This window comes from Mytilus californianus, unplaced genomic scaffold (genome assembly GCF_021869535.1).
Source record: "Mytilus californianus isolate M0D057914Y unplaced genomic scaffold, xbMytCali1.0.p SCAF_4, whole genome shotgun sequence".
NCBI lineage: Eukaryota > Metazoa > Mollusca > Bivalvia > Mytilida > Mytilidae > Mytilus > Mytilus californianus.
Genome location: NW_026262690.1, coordinates 30,417,833 through 30,432,506, shown reverse-complemented (window position 1 = coordinate 30,432,506; position 14,674 = coordinate 30,417,833). Strand labels below are relative to the sequence as shown.

The window sequence follows — 14,674 nt, the reverse complement described above, 5'->3', positions numbered from 1 at the left end:
TCAAATATGTGACATTTTAAAGTACGTGTAAGTTGCATAAATGATTGAATATTATCTATATTAAATAGCTTCAGTGATTTAACTTATAAATTACTCACATATACTGAATTTCTTGTATGGAGTGACATTGAAAAACCTAGGGACTCCATATTATTTACAGGATTTTGATGATAAGGCAAAACTATGAATTTAAGTAAGTAGAAGCTGACTGCGTTTATCTGGTACCAAGAGTTAATTGCCTTGTTATTATATGGTCAATACCATAGAAAACTCTTTTCATACTACCCTGGAAATGTCCAAGTATTAAAAAAAAGTTCAATTTTAAGCAAAAACTTTTTGTGATAATTGTAATGAATGGCTGATCAAATCAGAACAAAGATATTAAAAGAGGCCAGTTCATTAAGGGAACTTCCTTCATATATTTGGTACTTATTGGTCAAAGATTTTTGTTGGTTTTTTTAAAGATTCAACCAAAAAGAAGCAGAAGTTTTGTGTTTGTCCTCATTATTGATACATTAAGAACATCTACTACAAGGATTATATACATGTATATGTTCAAACCTGTCTGGCATAAGACAGTAGTTAAACAATAGTTTCTGTAGAATCAACAATAAGGCAAGGAAATTCAAATAAAAATAATTTTAATAATAATATAAAGAGCTCATATTATTAACATTCTCCCATTATGATAATTACAGGATTCTATTTTTTTCAGTATCCTGAAATTTTTACATTTGGTGCCTTCAAGAAATCTGGACCAACCAAAAAACAGGTAGGTTTGCCAATAATATTTGATGAATATCCTTTTCTGCATTTAATTCTCTTGATAAAAAATTCATCAGGACTCTCATTAGCCCCTAAAAAGCAGAAATTAGGAAAATTTTATTACTGGTTGTTTCACCAAGTAAATACTATAAATAGTTCTGATTGACCTGCATTTGGTTTCAATACTTATATCATTTCACATATACATGTATGCATTAAACATTTCCTATAAGTTATTAATAAAAAAAAAAAAAATTATATTATTTATATTATATTTATGATCACATGTTTATTACAGAGAATACCAAATGTTTATTTGTGAATGCTGAAAGCAGTTTAAAGAAAGGTTTCGTTTGTCAAACTGTTTTAGATACTGAAATTTTTATGGTTCTACCTTTCACCAGAATGTCAAATTTTGTTGGTGTCTAACTAACATTGAATTAAAAAAAAAACACAAACCCCGATTATCCTGTCTCTATTGTTTCCAAAGTTATCATCCCCATTTCCAATATTGTTTGTTCCTATGTTAGCATGCATGTTTGAGTGTTAATTATTGATTTGCTGTTTTTATTATACGCCCGTCTAAGAAGGGACCTATTATGGTATACCATTGTCCATCTGTCTGTCCATCAAGCCGTCCGTCAATCGTCAACACTTCAGACAATAACTCAAAAACACTTTCACCAATTTTCATGAAACATTGGTGAATTATTTATATCTATTGATGTAAGCTCCCTTTCGATTTTTATAAATTTGAGTTTTTACGTTTCTGAGTTATGAGATTGTATTCATAAAAAATGGGTGATTTTCTAGTTTTCTAACTATAACTCAAAAATGCTTTGAGCAATTTTTATGAAACTTTGGTGAATTGTTAATATATATTGACATAACTTCCCTTTCGATTAAAAAAAATTCTGATTTTACGTTTTGGAATATTGGGACTTTATTCATAAAAAGGGGGGGATTTTCCAGTTTTTCGGATAATAACCCCAAAAAACGCTTTGAGAAATTTTCATGAAGCTTTAGTGACTTGTTTATATCTGTTGAGATAAGCTCCCTTTTCTTTTTTATAAATTTTTGATATGACATTGCAGAGTTATGGAACTTTATTTTTTGAAAAATCGTAATAAATCACAGTATTTCTAGTAGATCATATAAATTCTTTTAAAGCAGAAAGACATACTGAAAAGGGGATGGGTGTATCATGCGCTCATAGCGCAGCTCTTTATTTCCACTTTTTAAGTTTTATATTTCAGAAGGTAGAAGACCTATATGTTTAATTCATACCTTGTTTACGATTATAAGTATAAGGATAGCCTTGCAAGGTCTACAGGATGGTCTGGCAGGTCTCAATTGATCTTGTGGTTTATTGGTCAATGTTAAGTTTTCTTGGTTAAATTCATTTCTAAGATAAAAGAAGATTTTATTTTTAGTGGTCAGGTCTGTTTCTCAATTTCTATAAGCAATACATAGGTTAACTATATTTGATGTATTGAATGAAAGTATGGTGTACATATTTATTTGGCAAGGTTCACATGACCTTGACCTTATTCTACGATTCATTAGTAAACGTTAATTTTCAGTGGTTGGGTCTGTTTCTAAAATATTATAAGCAATACATAGGTTAAATGTATTTGATGTATGGAATGAAAGTATAATGTACATGTCTGTCTGGCAAGGTTCACATGACCTCCATCTTATATTCATTTTCATTGGTCAACATTAAGATTTCGTTGTTCGGTTTGTTTCTCAGATACTTTAAGCAATAGGTTACATTTATTTAGTGTATGCAATGATTTTAAAGTTTACATGTGGTTCTGGAAGGGATCACTTGACCTTGAACTCATTTACATGGATCATTGATGATGATAAGTTTATGTTGTACTTAATGTACTTTCAGCATTAGCTCTTTTTTTTTTTTTTTTTTTTTTTTAGAAAGTAAATAAATGTTATTGCATATTTGCTGTTTTAACAATTTACTTGAATAACAGCTTTAGTCTGAGTAATCCCTGTTATTAGTTACTGAATTTCCAGGGGGAAAAGCTCAGTAAAAAGTAATCAAATATTATAAGTACAAAAAAAATGTAATAACATATACATTCTTTTTAAATACAGTGTATATATAAAGTATAGAACCCCATGGTATAAATCATGTGTTAACTCAATAATGATCAGTAAAGCCTTACAGTGTGTGTACTCTTGTTTTTTTGCTGTTTGTAGTGAATGAGACAGTAATCTTCATAGAATTAGGTATTTCTTATGAATTACTTTTACTATCCTATGAAATATTCATAACTGATGAATACCAAAAAATAAAAGTAAAATTATTATCATTAATTTCTTTCATTTAATTAAATATTTGGTCACTATTTTAATCTTTTAATCGGTACATATAGTTACAAGAAATCTAATAAAGAATATGCCAGTTTTTATTTTGGACTTTATATTAAGTAGTGGAATCCTAGATGAAAGTGACATGATGACTCCATACCAATAACACAGACAATGTAATGGGATTACCTTGATATATGAATATATTTTAAGTGTTTTAGATTAAATACAAATCATACCTGTATAAGTTATATTTTTGTTAAACAGATTGAGAATACTTCATTTTCCATGACACTTGTAAGTAAAGGATGGAGTACCAAGTTGGAGGACCCAGCAGAACAACATACAGACGAACCTGAAGTGGTCTCTATAACCAAAGTCTTTGGACCAGGTAAATTATCTCTCTATAATATACTATCCAAGTAAAAAGCATCACTTCATGAAAATTCATTATACAGTCATTGTGATAGAATCACAAAATAGTTATGTACAACCTTACATGCCCACCATTCATTAGATGAATCTTCAAGTCTTTAAAATCCAATATTGTTTGGAAAACATCATTCATTACAGTGATTTTTTCTTCTTTTCTTTTTTTCTATTCTTTATTCCCAAAAAATGTGAAATTAAAAAAAAGTTTTTCTAACAGTTGTCTCTGAAAATTTTACTTGATACATGCATACATACATAGCAATTCAAGTCTTCTAGAAGGAATGCACATATTCTTTTGTCTGCTATTTTCTGTCTTTTGTGTAATTCCTTATTCATAATATTATTATCTCCTTCTGTCCAATGATGGAGCATTTTACAAAAGTTTGTATAATAGAACACTCCTATAACTATTTTTTTAGTTTTATAATTCTTAACTTACTTGGTTAAAAATACTGCAGTATTATGACTGTGTTCATTGTTGAAAATTTATGAAAATTTTGCATTATGACTATATTTTTGTCTCGCCTTGACGGAGTCGAAAAGCGAGACATAGGTATGCTGTTTCCGGTGTCGGCGACGGCGTCAACAATGTTTTAGTTTGCGATTAGGTCTAGTTCATGGTGAACCACTAGTGGTAGGTCAATGATATTTGGTAAGCAGTTGTATTAGCATTGGCACATCTCATTACCTTGGAGATTATTTGGCCCCGCCCCCTCAGTCAAGGTCTATTGACTTTGAAACTTTTCATAGTTTACATGTATTAGTTTGTGATTAGGTCAATTTATGGGGAACCACTAGTGGTAGGTCAATGATATTTGGTATGCAGTTGTATAAGCATTGGCACATCTCATTACCATGGAGATTATTTGGCCCCGCCCCCTCAGTCAAGGTCTATTGACTTTGAAACTTTTCATAGTTTACATGTATTTAGTTTGTGATTAGGTCAATTTATGGGGAACCACTAGTGGTAGGTCAATAATATTTGGTATGCAGTTGTATAAGCATTGGCATATCTCATTTCCATGGAGATTATTTGGCTCCACCCCCTTAGTCATGGTCTATAGACTTTGAAAATTTTGCTAAGTTAACATGTATTAGTTTGTGATTAGGTCAGTTCAAGGGGAACCATTAGTGGTAGGCCAATGTTAATTGGTGTTCAGTTGTATAAGCATTAGCACATCTCATTTCCACGGAGAATATTTGGCCCCGCCCCCTCAGTCATGGTCTATTTACTTTGAAACTTTTGCTTAGTTTACATGTATTAGTTTGTGATTAGATCAGTTTAAGATGAACTGCTAATGTTAAGTCAATGATATTTGGTATGCAAATTTATTGGCATTTGCAAGTATCGTTTCCATGGAGATTATATAGCCCCACCCCTGATCATGGTTCATTGACTTTTAAACTTTTACATAGTTTACAAGTTAATGTTTGTGTTTAGGTTTGTTTAAAGGGAACGACTTAAAATAAGTCAATGGTATTTGGTATGCAGTTGAATTAGGATTGGCACATCTCATTCTATGGAGATTGTTTAGCCATGTACCTTCAGTCATGGTTCATCGACTTTGAATATTTGCATTACTTACATGTTAAAGTATTGCTATTTTAATTTCAACATTTGCATTATCAAAATTAAAAAAAGGCGAGACATATCTCTGTGATAACAGTTTATTAAAATAAAGACATTTTTTTTCACTTTCTGATATTCATGATGTTAGATAAAGAGGGAAGGGTTGAGATCTAAAAAAAAATAATTTAACCCAACCACGTAGTCATGTACATGTCCCAAGTCAAGAACTCTTCATTGGTTGCAAAGGTCATATTCAAATGTTGTTTTAAAGTTTATGGCAGATTTAATTGTTTCTGTTTAATTTGATCACACCTTTTATAGACTTTATAGCTTACTGTTCGGTGTGAGCCAAGGCTCCGTGTTGAAGACCGTACTGTGACCTATAATGGTTTACTTTTATAAATTTTGACTTGGATGGAGAGTTGTGTCATTGACACTCATACCACATCTTCTTATATCTATTTAGATGGTTTAGAGCTTGATATATTGTTTATACATCTGTCGCAAGACTTGTTATTTGCCCAACAATTCTTTTGGTTATTTTTGTTGTAAGGTTGCTGTCTCATTGACATTTACCCTCATCTACTTTTATTCAAATCTATATCCAGATATTTGCTGTCATAAAATAAAGAACTGTGGCTATGTGAATGTAATGTGTTGACATAGAAATATTAGTGTGTAAAGATGAGAGTGTTACACTGTGATTTTGTGGGTATAGATTAACCACAAATTTAAATGATCAACAATGTATAGCTTTATCATAGGCTTGAATGTAAATTATTTGCAAAACCACAAAATCAAGTATCAACGAAAATATAATTTTTCTTCAATCCACGAAAATTGGTACCCATGAACATAAGTGAATTCACAGTATATAAGGATATCAAGATTCTACATTTATGCTACAATGAGTTGTACAAGAATACATGTATGTTTTACAGAACCAGGATATGTAACAACACCTATTTGTATGGTTCAGTGTGGACTGGTTGTCTTGAAAGAGAAGAGTAAGATGCCCAAAGAGTAAGTTCTTTTACATAATTCAGCTGGAACAGCATAGGGTATATTTAAGATTAGAGAAACCATTGTTAGCCTAAAGAAAATCTGAGTTGATGTTTACTGTTTTTTGCAATTATCGCTATTATCTCAAAAACTATTGGAGCTAGGTCAAACATGTTAATTGCAAAAGTGAATATTAAACTAGTATGTAGAGTGGGTGGCGCATATTCGCCTTGGACACATTTTCGCCGTTTTGCTATTTTTTCTGTAAAATTTGTGTGCCTTTACCCAATACTTGCCTAAATAAATGGTAAAGGCTGTTTGTAATATTACAACTGTTGATATTCCTCTTTATCCCATTTCCAAGGTTATTCGCACATATTGAGAAATACGCAGGTGTTTTTAAATGCTTTTGGCAATTATGTAAGATTTATATGGCAATCATGCGCAGTCTTAAAGTAAATATTTGTGAGATAAATCGTATAGGAATGATCTCTCAAGCTAATTCATGTAATTGCAAACATTCGTTTTTATAATATACCAGGATAATGAGGATGGTCATATCATACATTGCGGTGAAAATGTGTCCCCCATGGTACACGAACAACTTGATTTCCTCTTGAGTTTGCGTTCGTTCTTAGAACAATTAACCAATGTTTTGAAGATAATTTCTTTATCAAACATTTTTTTCATATAGTTAAATTTCTGAAACCTACATAAAAAGTTACAAATATTCGAATGTAGGTCGGGTGTAAGTTGAAATGAACAAATTATGCGGCGAATATGGGTCTCTCACTCTATATATATTGGTCCTTATAAGCAGACTTTCTTTTTTCACCAGTTGAGTGATATAAGCACAGGTGTACCTCTAATTGACTTTATTATCTTTGTATTTCATGGTACAAGTTGAAAAGGTCAATTTTTTAAAACTCTAAAATAATAGATTTTTTTTGTCATTCTGAATGTATGAAATATTAGCCACTTGACACTTGGCAAACAGCCGTTACAAAAAGTTATATCTTAGTCTGAAGTACTTTAAGGTGTGCAGGACTTACATTACATGGTAAATTTAATAGACGTCACAGATTTATGCTTTTTATGTCCCAGCCGTAGTGGAGGGGGCATTAATTTTTAACCTTGTCCGTCTGTACTTTTGAAGATAATTTCTTTATCAAACATTTTTTTCATATAGTTAAATTTCTGAAACCTACATAAAAAGTTACAAATATTCGAATGTAGGTCGGGTGTAAGTTGAAATGAACGAATTATGCGGCGAATATGGGTCTCTCGCTCTATATATATTGGTCCTTATAAGCAGACTTTCTTTTTTCACCAGTTGAGTGATATAAGCACAGGTGTACCTCTAATTGACTTTATTATCTTTGTATTTCATGGTACAAGTTGAAAAGGTCAATTTTTTAAAACTCTAAAATAATAGATTTTTTTTGTCATTCTGAATGTATGAAATATTAGCCACTTGACACTTGGCAAACAGCCGTTACAAAAAGTTATATCTTAGTCTGAAGTACTTTAAGGTGTGCAGGACTTACATTACATGGTAAATTTAATAGACGTCACAGATTTATGCTTTTTATGTCCCAGCCGTAGCGGAGGGGGCATTAATTTTTAACCTTGTCCGTCTGTACTTCCGTATGTACGTCCCAAAATTGATTTCCTTTCTCTAACTTTAGTTTGCCTCAACCAAATGTTATGAAATTTGTACACAATGCTTATTGCCACAAAACACAGATTAAGTTTGAATTTTGGTGGTGTCAATTTTACCGTTCTTGATTTATGCCCCTTTACAAATGTAAAAATTGCTGAATTTTCCGTTTCCATTCTCTAACTTTAGTTTACCTCAACCAAATGTTATGAAATTTATTCACAATGCTCATTACCACAAAACACAGATCAAGTTTGAAGTTTGGTGACGTCACTTTTACTGTTCTAGAGTTATGCCCCTTTACAAATGGAAAAATTGCTGAATTTTTCGTTTCCGTTCTCTAACTTAAGTTTGCCTCAACTAAATGTTATGAAATGTATACACAATGCTTATTATCACAAAACTCAGATCAAGTACAGATTTGGGTAGCGTCACTTAAAAAGACTCACTTTTACAGTTCTTTAGTTATGTCCCTTTTTAACGTTATATGCAAGCAGGGGCATAATCTGTGTCCCATGGACACATTCCCCATTTATTTGGTATTTAGTTGAACTGTCTCAGAATAACCTTTTGACATCATGCAACAATCACTTTTTAATTGTCAATTTTTTTTATTTGTGATGCAATATTTTGCTGGAACTTGTGTGACTTCAAGTTATGGCAGACATATGTGCACACAAGTGTAAATACATCCATATACCTGTGATCTCACGTGGTAAGAACATTGTATAATGAAGTGTAATTTCAGAAATTATTGTGAGGTTTTGATTAATATGAATAATTCAATTGTGTGTGATTCGCAATAATAAGAACTAGCCTTCTAATATCAGAGACATATATCTGTATGCATATTTTCCTGAAATTGCAATAATTTATCTCGCATCTTTTTCCTTTTTTTCAAAGATTGCAATAATAAATGAATGCATTAACTTCTGAATTTTTAGTAAGTGACTTATTTAATGAGTTTCCATTTGTTGTCCGTTTTACAGTGGTGGAGTACTGACACCAGGTTCTGCCTTTGCTGACACTAGTTTGATAGACAGACTTCAGAACCACAACATCAAATTCCAAGAGGTTAAGGAGTAAATAAATGGTGCTGTAAAGACAGTAGAGTTAATTGGTTCAATTGTAGAAAGACTTTTATTATCTGTTATTGTAAGATTAGAACATATACTTTTTATTCATTCTTTAATTCACTGCTGCAAAAACTGAAGATCATGGAATTCATTGTTATAATTTGAAACACAACTAGAATAAATTCATAAACTGAATTAGTGTTTAATGCAATTTCTATAGCTTCGAAAATATTGTGCTGTGTGCCTTTGGAAAATATTGCATGTCAGTCAGTCTCTCAAACTGAGAAATTGCTATTACTTTATTTTTTATATAAAGAATGATTGGTTTTTTTAATAGGAAATTTCTTTTTTTCCAAAGTATTTCACAAGGAATATTAACATTTCTGTCCAGTAATACTTTTTTTTCAAGATAGAACTGAAAAATTGTATATGACCATTGAAGAATGCAATACTTAACATTGTTTTCTTAAGCTCAGTCAACAAGGTTTGTTGGATACAAAAAAATCAAACAAAGCCATGTTAGAAAATTAATCAGTGTGCATCAGGAAAAATCAGAAGATGGCCTGTTCTAAAGGACAAGGGAAGATAACTCAAATTCACTTTTTCTAGAGCATTGGATTTTAATGTAAAGGTGGCTTCATTCTTAAGTGTTGTTTTTGAGTGGAAACTTGTGGAAAAGGTTATATTTTCAAAAAATCTTATTTTAGAAAAAATAAATCTCAATGCAAAAAAGGTTTTCAAATAAAACATTAATCAAAAACCAATCGCCTGCACTCTTTAAAAATAAAAATTTCTGACTATATGAGCCTAAAATCTGAAGTTAGCAACTTCAAAGATGATTTTTTTTATTTATTTACCTAGTTTTTACAAATTCATAGCATATGTATAATTTTGTGGCTTAATGGTGCATATATTGCTTTGTCAGCACTAAAGCTGTGTTATGTTGTGTTGTTTATTGTTGAACAAAACAGAGGAACAATTTTAATGTGGCAACCAATAAATATTTTTTCGAAAGGTTGCAAATGTGAGATTGTGTGGGAAGTTTTTATACCAATTAAAAGGTGTTTGATAGTGCTGCTTTTTTGTAATACATGTATGTATTCTATTTATTTATGTGATCAGATTTATATAATATGATAGCTGTATATCACAAGATAATTTTGTGATCATTAAAAGGCATTTGATTGACTATTGAAAGATGATAGTTTATATAGAAACTAACAAAAAAAAGTATTATGTAAGCATTATTTGTATGTGAAGAGTTGAAGAAAAAATTGGCAGATGATTTTGATTCCCCAAAAAGGAGAATATAAAATGATAAATTCAAAGAAAATTAAAATAGACGATGAGCTTAGCTACAATCAATGAAATGTGCAGCTTCTCTGGCCTCTATCATCTTCTCTAAACATGCCTGATGCCAAAGTAATCTGTGTCCCTGTTATGATTTCTGTAAACAACGTAACATCTTGTCAAAGACTCATGTGAAATTGCTTAGAAGTTATGAGTTATTGTGTAAGGATTACAAGTTATTAGTTATTGTGTAAGGATTAGAAGTTATGAGTTATTGTGTAAGGATTAGAAGTTATGAGTTATTGTGTAAGGATTACAAGTTGTGAGTTATTGTGTAAGGATTACAAGTTATTAGTTATTGTGTAAGGATTACAAGTTATTAGTTATTGTGTAAGGATTAGAAGTAAGACTCAATGACCTAAGCAGTTTTTAGATTAATATATGAATTAAAGTTAAACTCAAAAATGACTTATGCAAGATTTGTGAATCATTCAAGTCACTTGCCATCCAAAGAGTATATGTGGTGACATATATACTATTAAGAAAACTGGGATAATTTTGTACTTTAAACTACCGAATTTTAAAAAATTTATTGTATTGTATAATTCTATTTAAAATAATCATATATATAGGAGGGAACTGGTAATTGGTTTATTTTAAGTTGGTTGTTAAAATTTGAGACATATATATACTTATGATTAGAGGGTTTAAACATGTATATTTTGAATTATTATGAACCAAAAAAATCTTTTTAAAACAATATTAGTCTTTCCACAGTGAAATTAAAGAATAATACTGAAAATAAGGTTTTTGAAAAAGATTTTTTTTTGTTAAATAAAAAAAAATTGTATTTGATGACTTCAAATTCCTAATTTATGATTCAGTTGTGAATTAAATAATTGTTAAATTGGCTTAGTTATATATTTTTCTACTTTTATATTGACATTGCCAAATCTTTTTGTTTTTTTGTCGTTGCTGTTATTACTAGTGTCTGTTGATGTTTCCAGACTAAGTTGAAAGATGGTTTATATATCATATTGATACACTGTATTTCACAGCTCTATTTCTATTGGTTCATCATTAAAGGTGTAGACAAACTTAATTCTTTTTCTGTTCTTTCAATGGGACTTGGTCACCTTTTTGTAACATTACAATAGGCAATTCAGAGTAAGCACAGAACTGAAAAAAATAATCAACTGGTCGCGCAGAGATTAATTTGGTTAAGAATAAGAGAAATTAAGATATCAGTGATGGTGAAAATTACGATTGCATTACAAAACAGGTGGTCATAAAACATGTTAAACATTTAGGGGAAAGTAAAACTAGCTTAACACACATCTATGACTTTTATATAAATAATTGGGATAAACTATTTTATTGTCATACCGTGGGACTAAAATCCCTTAGATTAGATACCAGTCATCCTAAAGTCAGAGTTTAATATCTTAAGACAGGTCTGGTATCAACTTCTGAATGTACATAGTAAAAGAATATGCAGTAATTAATGGCATTTTTCCAGAATATGGTGTTTTATGCTGTGATATAATTATGTCTATGTACTTATTGATTATGTAGACTTTAATGAGAAACTGATTTGAATACTTCATTAATTTTGCTATTAACTAATTATGGTCAGACAAAATTGTTAATGAAGCAAGAAAAACATTTAGGAAGAGGTAATTTTACCTATAATCTGCAATCAAATAATACATATTTACCAAGTCAGTTTAAATTCAATTGTGATATGCATTTGAGGTTGTTCTTACACTTTGAGATCAATAACTGTGATTGAATCAAAATGTCAATTTCTAAGGAAATGGACATTGTAGTTACTATATGATGAACCCTAGTTCTTTGAAAATTAAATTTACAAATGAAAGAATGATTCATCAGATTTAAAATAAACAAACAATAAACATCTTCATAGAATTTTTTTGTTTTTTTAACTCTATTTAGGAAATAAATCTTTTTTGTTATTATTCTTGGCTAAAATACACCATTCTAAGTATTTTGTTTTATTATATATAATTATATATACTGTCTTCATAAATTATCAACTGTGGTAAAATTGAATGTCCTGCAACTCTATGTGTTTTACCTAAACATCTACATAAATGCCAGAACTTGTAGCTTTTCTAGCAAGTAGTTCAGACTTGTTATGATGTAATTAATATGTGCAATAATCATGAAGAATAAGTTACTATTCAAATTGTGTAAGAGTTAAATATTCTGAAAATCATGGGAAAGTCTGGCGAGTCATGGACATTAGTAATGTACTCCAACTATACAAATATGAATTTACCTGTAAATGTCTTTGGTTTAATTCTTTTTGTGATGGTTTGCTGTCTAAATGTAAACCCACCATCCTCTGTTAATCATAATTTAAAAAAAAAAACTTGACAGATTTTAAAAGTGTATTTTTGACTGCTTTTTGTGCCTTTTCTCATGTTATGCAATATTGTTGAAATTTGGAATAAATATTCAAAGCTTAGTTATAGTTTGTTATGATATAGGAAGTCCATAATGGTATGCAGTTCAGATATGACATTAGTTCTTCAACATTGCCTTAACCAAACAAAAGAATCAGTTACTTTTTCAGAGGTTATTCAGTCGTTAGTAGCATTGTACACTTCCTATTTTATCCTATTTATAAGTTTACCTGTCCCATCACTTTGCTGTCAGCGGTCCATCAATCCATCTAATCAGTCTGTCTGTCTGTTTCTTGACAAATTTACATTTTCATTATTTTTTTTTAAAAACCACCAGACCAATTTGAACCAAAGTTTGTGGATATAATTTATGGGCTGTTCTAAATGAAAATTCTTCACTCCCTTCAGATCCGATGAAATAACATGGCAAATCTTCTCAGAAAGTACTATGTGAAATGTTTTGAAACATAAGGGAATTAGTGGGAATTTGCCTAATATCTTAAAGACTACAATAGACAGATTTAAACTTTAAATAGAAAAAATGATCAGCAAGACAGGGTCTACAAATAAATCTAATGGCCAAAACTGTCAGTCAAATCCTTATTGGAGTTATTGCTCTTTAATGACCAACTTTTTGTGTTTTTCACATAGAGCTAGGTGAACAACACAGGCTCTTTAGAGCCTTTAGTTTATAATTTTGCCAATTATCTCAAAAGCTTAAATCGTTGGAAACTGTAAACGGTAAAATGATTATCAATACAAGATCTACACAAATGCTATTAAATAAGATTTACAAATAAGCAAACATATCTGAGTGCAATAAAGGTAAAAATAAATATAATGGTTTAATTTTTCCAAGTGAGCCATTTAATTAACCAGCTTAAAGAATTTGATGAAACTTTCCTGGATATTGTGCACTTCCTTTATCGTTTTTGAATCAAAAAAAGATTATTTAAAATTCCAATAGCAACACAAAGTCCTGCAATTCATTGGAATAGGCATAAATTGGCAATAGGTTAAAAAGGAAAATGATTTTTGAGCTCTTCACATTACATATTGTTGAACTTGCAACATTGGGAATAATATTGTTACACATGCTTTAATTGATCATAAACATTTGAATTGTGAAAACAAAACATATATATTCTTATTAGCATTTTTGTATTAGATCCAATTAAATGAAAAAAGATGTTGATAAAATCCAAAGCTATGATAAAATTGCAATTAACCTTTAAATCTTAAATTAAGGAAATGTATATTACTTCTGATAAGACAACTATCTACCAAAAAACAAAGACAAGGATTGATTGATTGTTTGCTTTTTGTCCAGTGGCAAATATTTCATGCATGTTCAGGATGAGACCAAATTAATAATACAATAGGTAGGTGCTGTAAAAAGTGGACGCCAGGGATTATGGGCAGGAAATTGGAATTGCAACTGGAAAATTAGGGTATGTTGGATAGGAACAGAACTTTAGCTTTGAAACGGGCCACCTATGGCCCCTCAAAGAGTTTTTATAACAAAACAACTTACGAAATGAAATAAGATACTGACTAACAACCTCGGATTAGTTGTAGTTCCGAAAATCTATTTTGAAACCCAATTTCAACTATTAGACATACCATGTTTTCCTAATTATGAATGAAATACTTGCCACTTGATTAAGCTGAAAGTACTATTACACGAAATACTAATAGTTGTCCCGGCAATCAGCATTAAGCAAACCTTTAACCAATCTTTTGCACTTGCAACTTCAAAAAAATTCCAAAATAATGTCTCACAAATTTTTAACTTATATAACTAATTAAATAAAAGGGCGGGTTTTTTTTAAGGGGAAGGTACGTTGTGATGATACTGTGACCTGAATTTTATGCTTAAATGACCAGTTAATAGAAGCAGTATTTGGTCTGTTTCAAAGACATGAAGCATAGACAATTCCTAAAGCCTTTTAAACATTTGTTAAATTTAAGAGAGAATTAAAGATACAGACTTACATATTCAAGCAAGTGAAATTACTAAATATATGTAAACTATACTTTTTCAATAGATATTTATACAATTTTATGAAATATGTTGATTATTGCAGATCAAAATGTAACAAATCAATCATATGTAAAC

General features: G+C 30.3%; 1 protein-coding gene across 2 annotated transcripts in view; it reads left to right on the top strand.

Moving 5' to 3' along the window:
* Nucleotides 1-12,617, top strand: part of LOC127739462 (saccharopine dehydrogenase-like oxidoreductase) — a 46,682-nt gene extending 34,065 nt beyond the window's left edge. For both annotated transcript variants that reach the window (XM_052201520.1, XM_052251257.1), the window contains exons 9-12: nt 716-772; nt 3,364-3,487; nt 6,040-6,121; nt 8,750-12,617. In XM_052201520.1, coding sequence (XP_052057480.1) covers nt 716-772; nt 3,364-3,487; nt 6,040-6,121; nt 8,750-8,846 — 360 coding nt within the window. In that variant the 3' untranslated portion in view covers nt 8,847-12,617. The remainder of the gene's footprint in view (nt 1-715; nt 773-3,363; nt 3,488-6,039; nt 6,122-8,749) is intronic.
* The last annotated feature ends 2,057 nt before the right edge of the window (nt 12,618-14,674 follow it).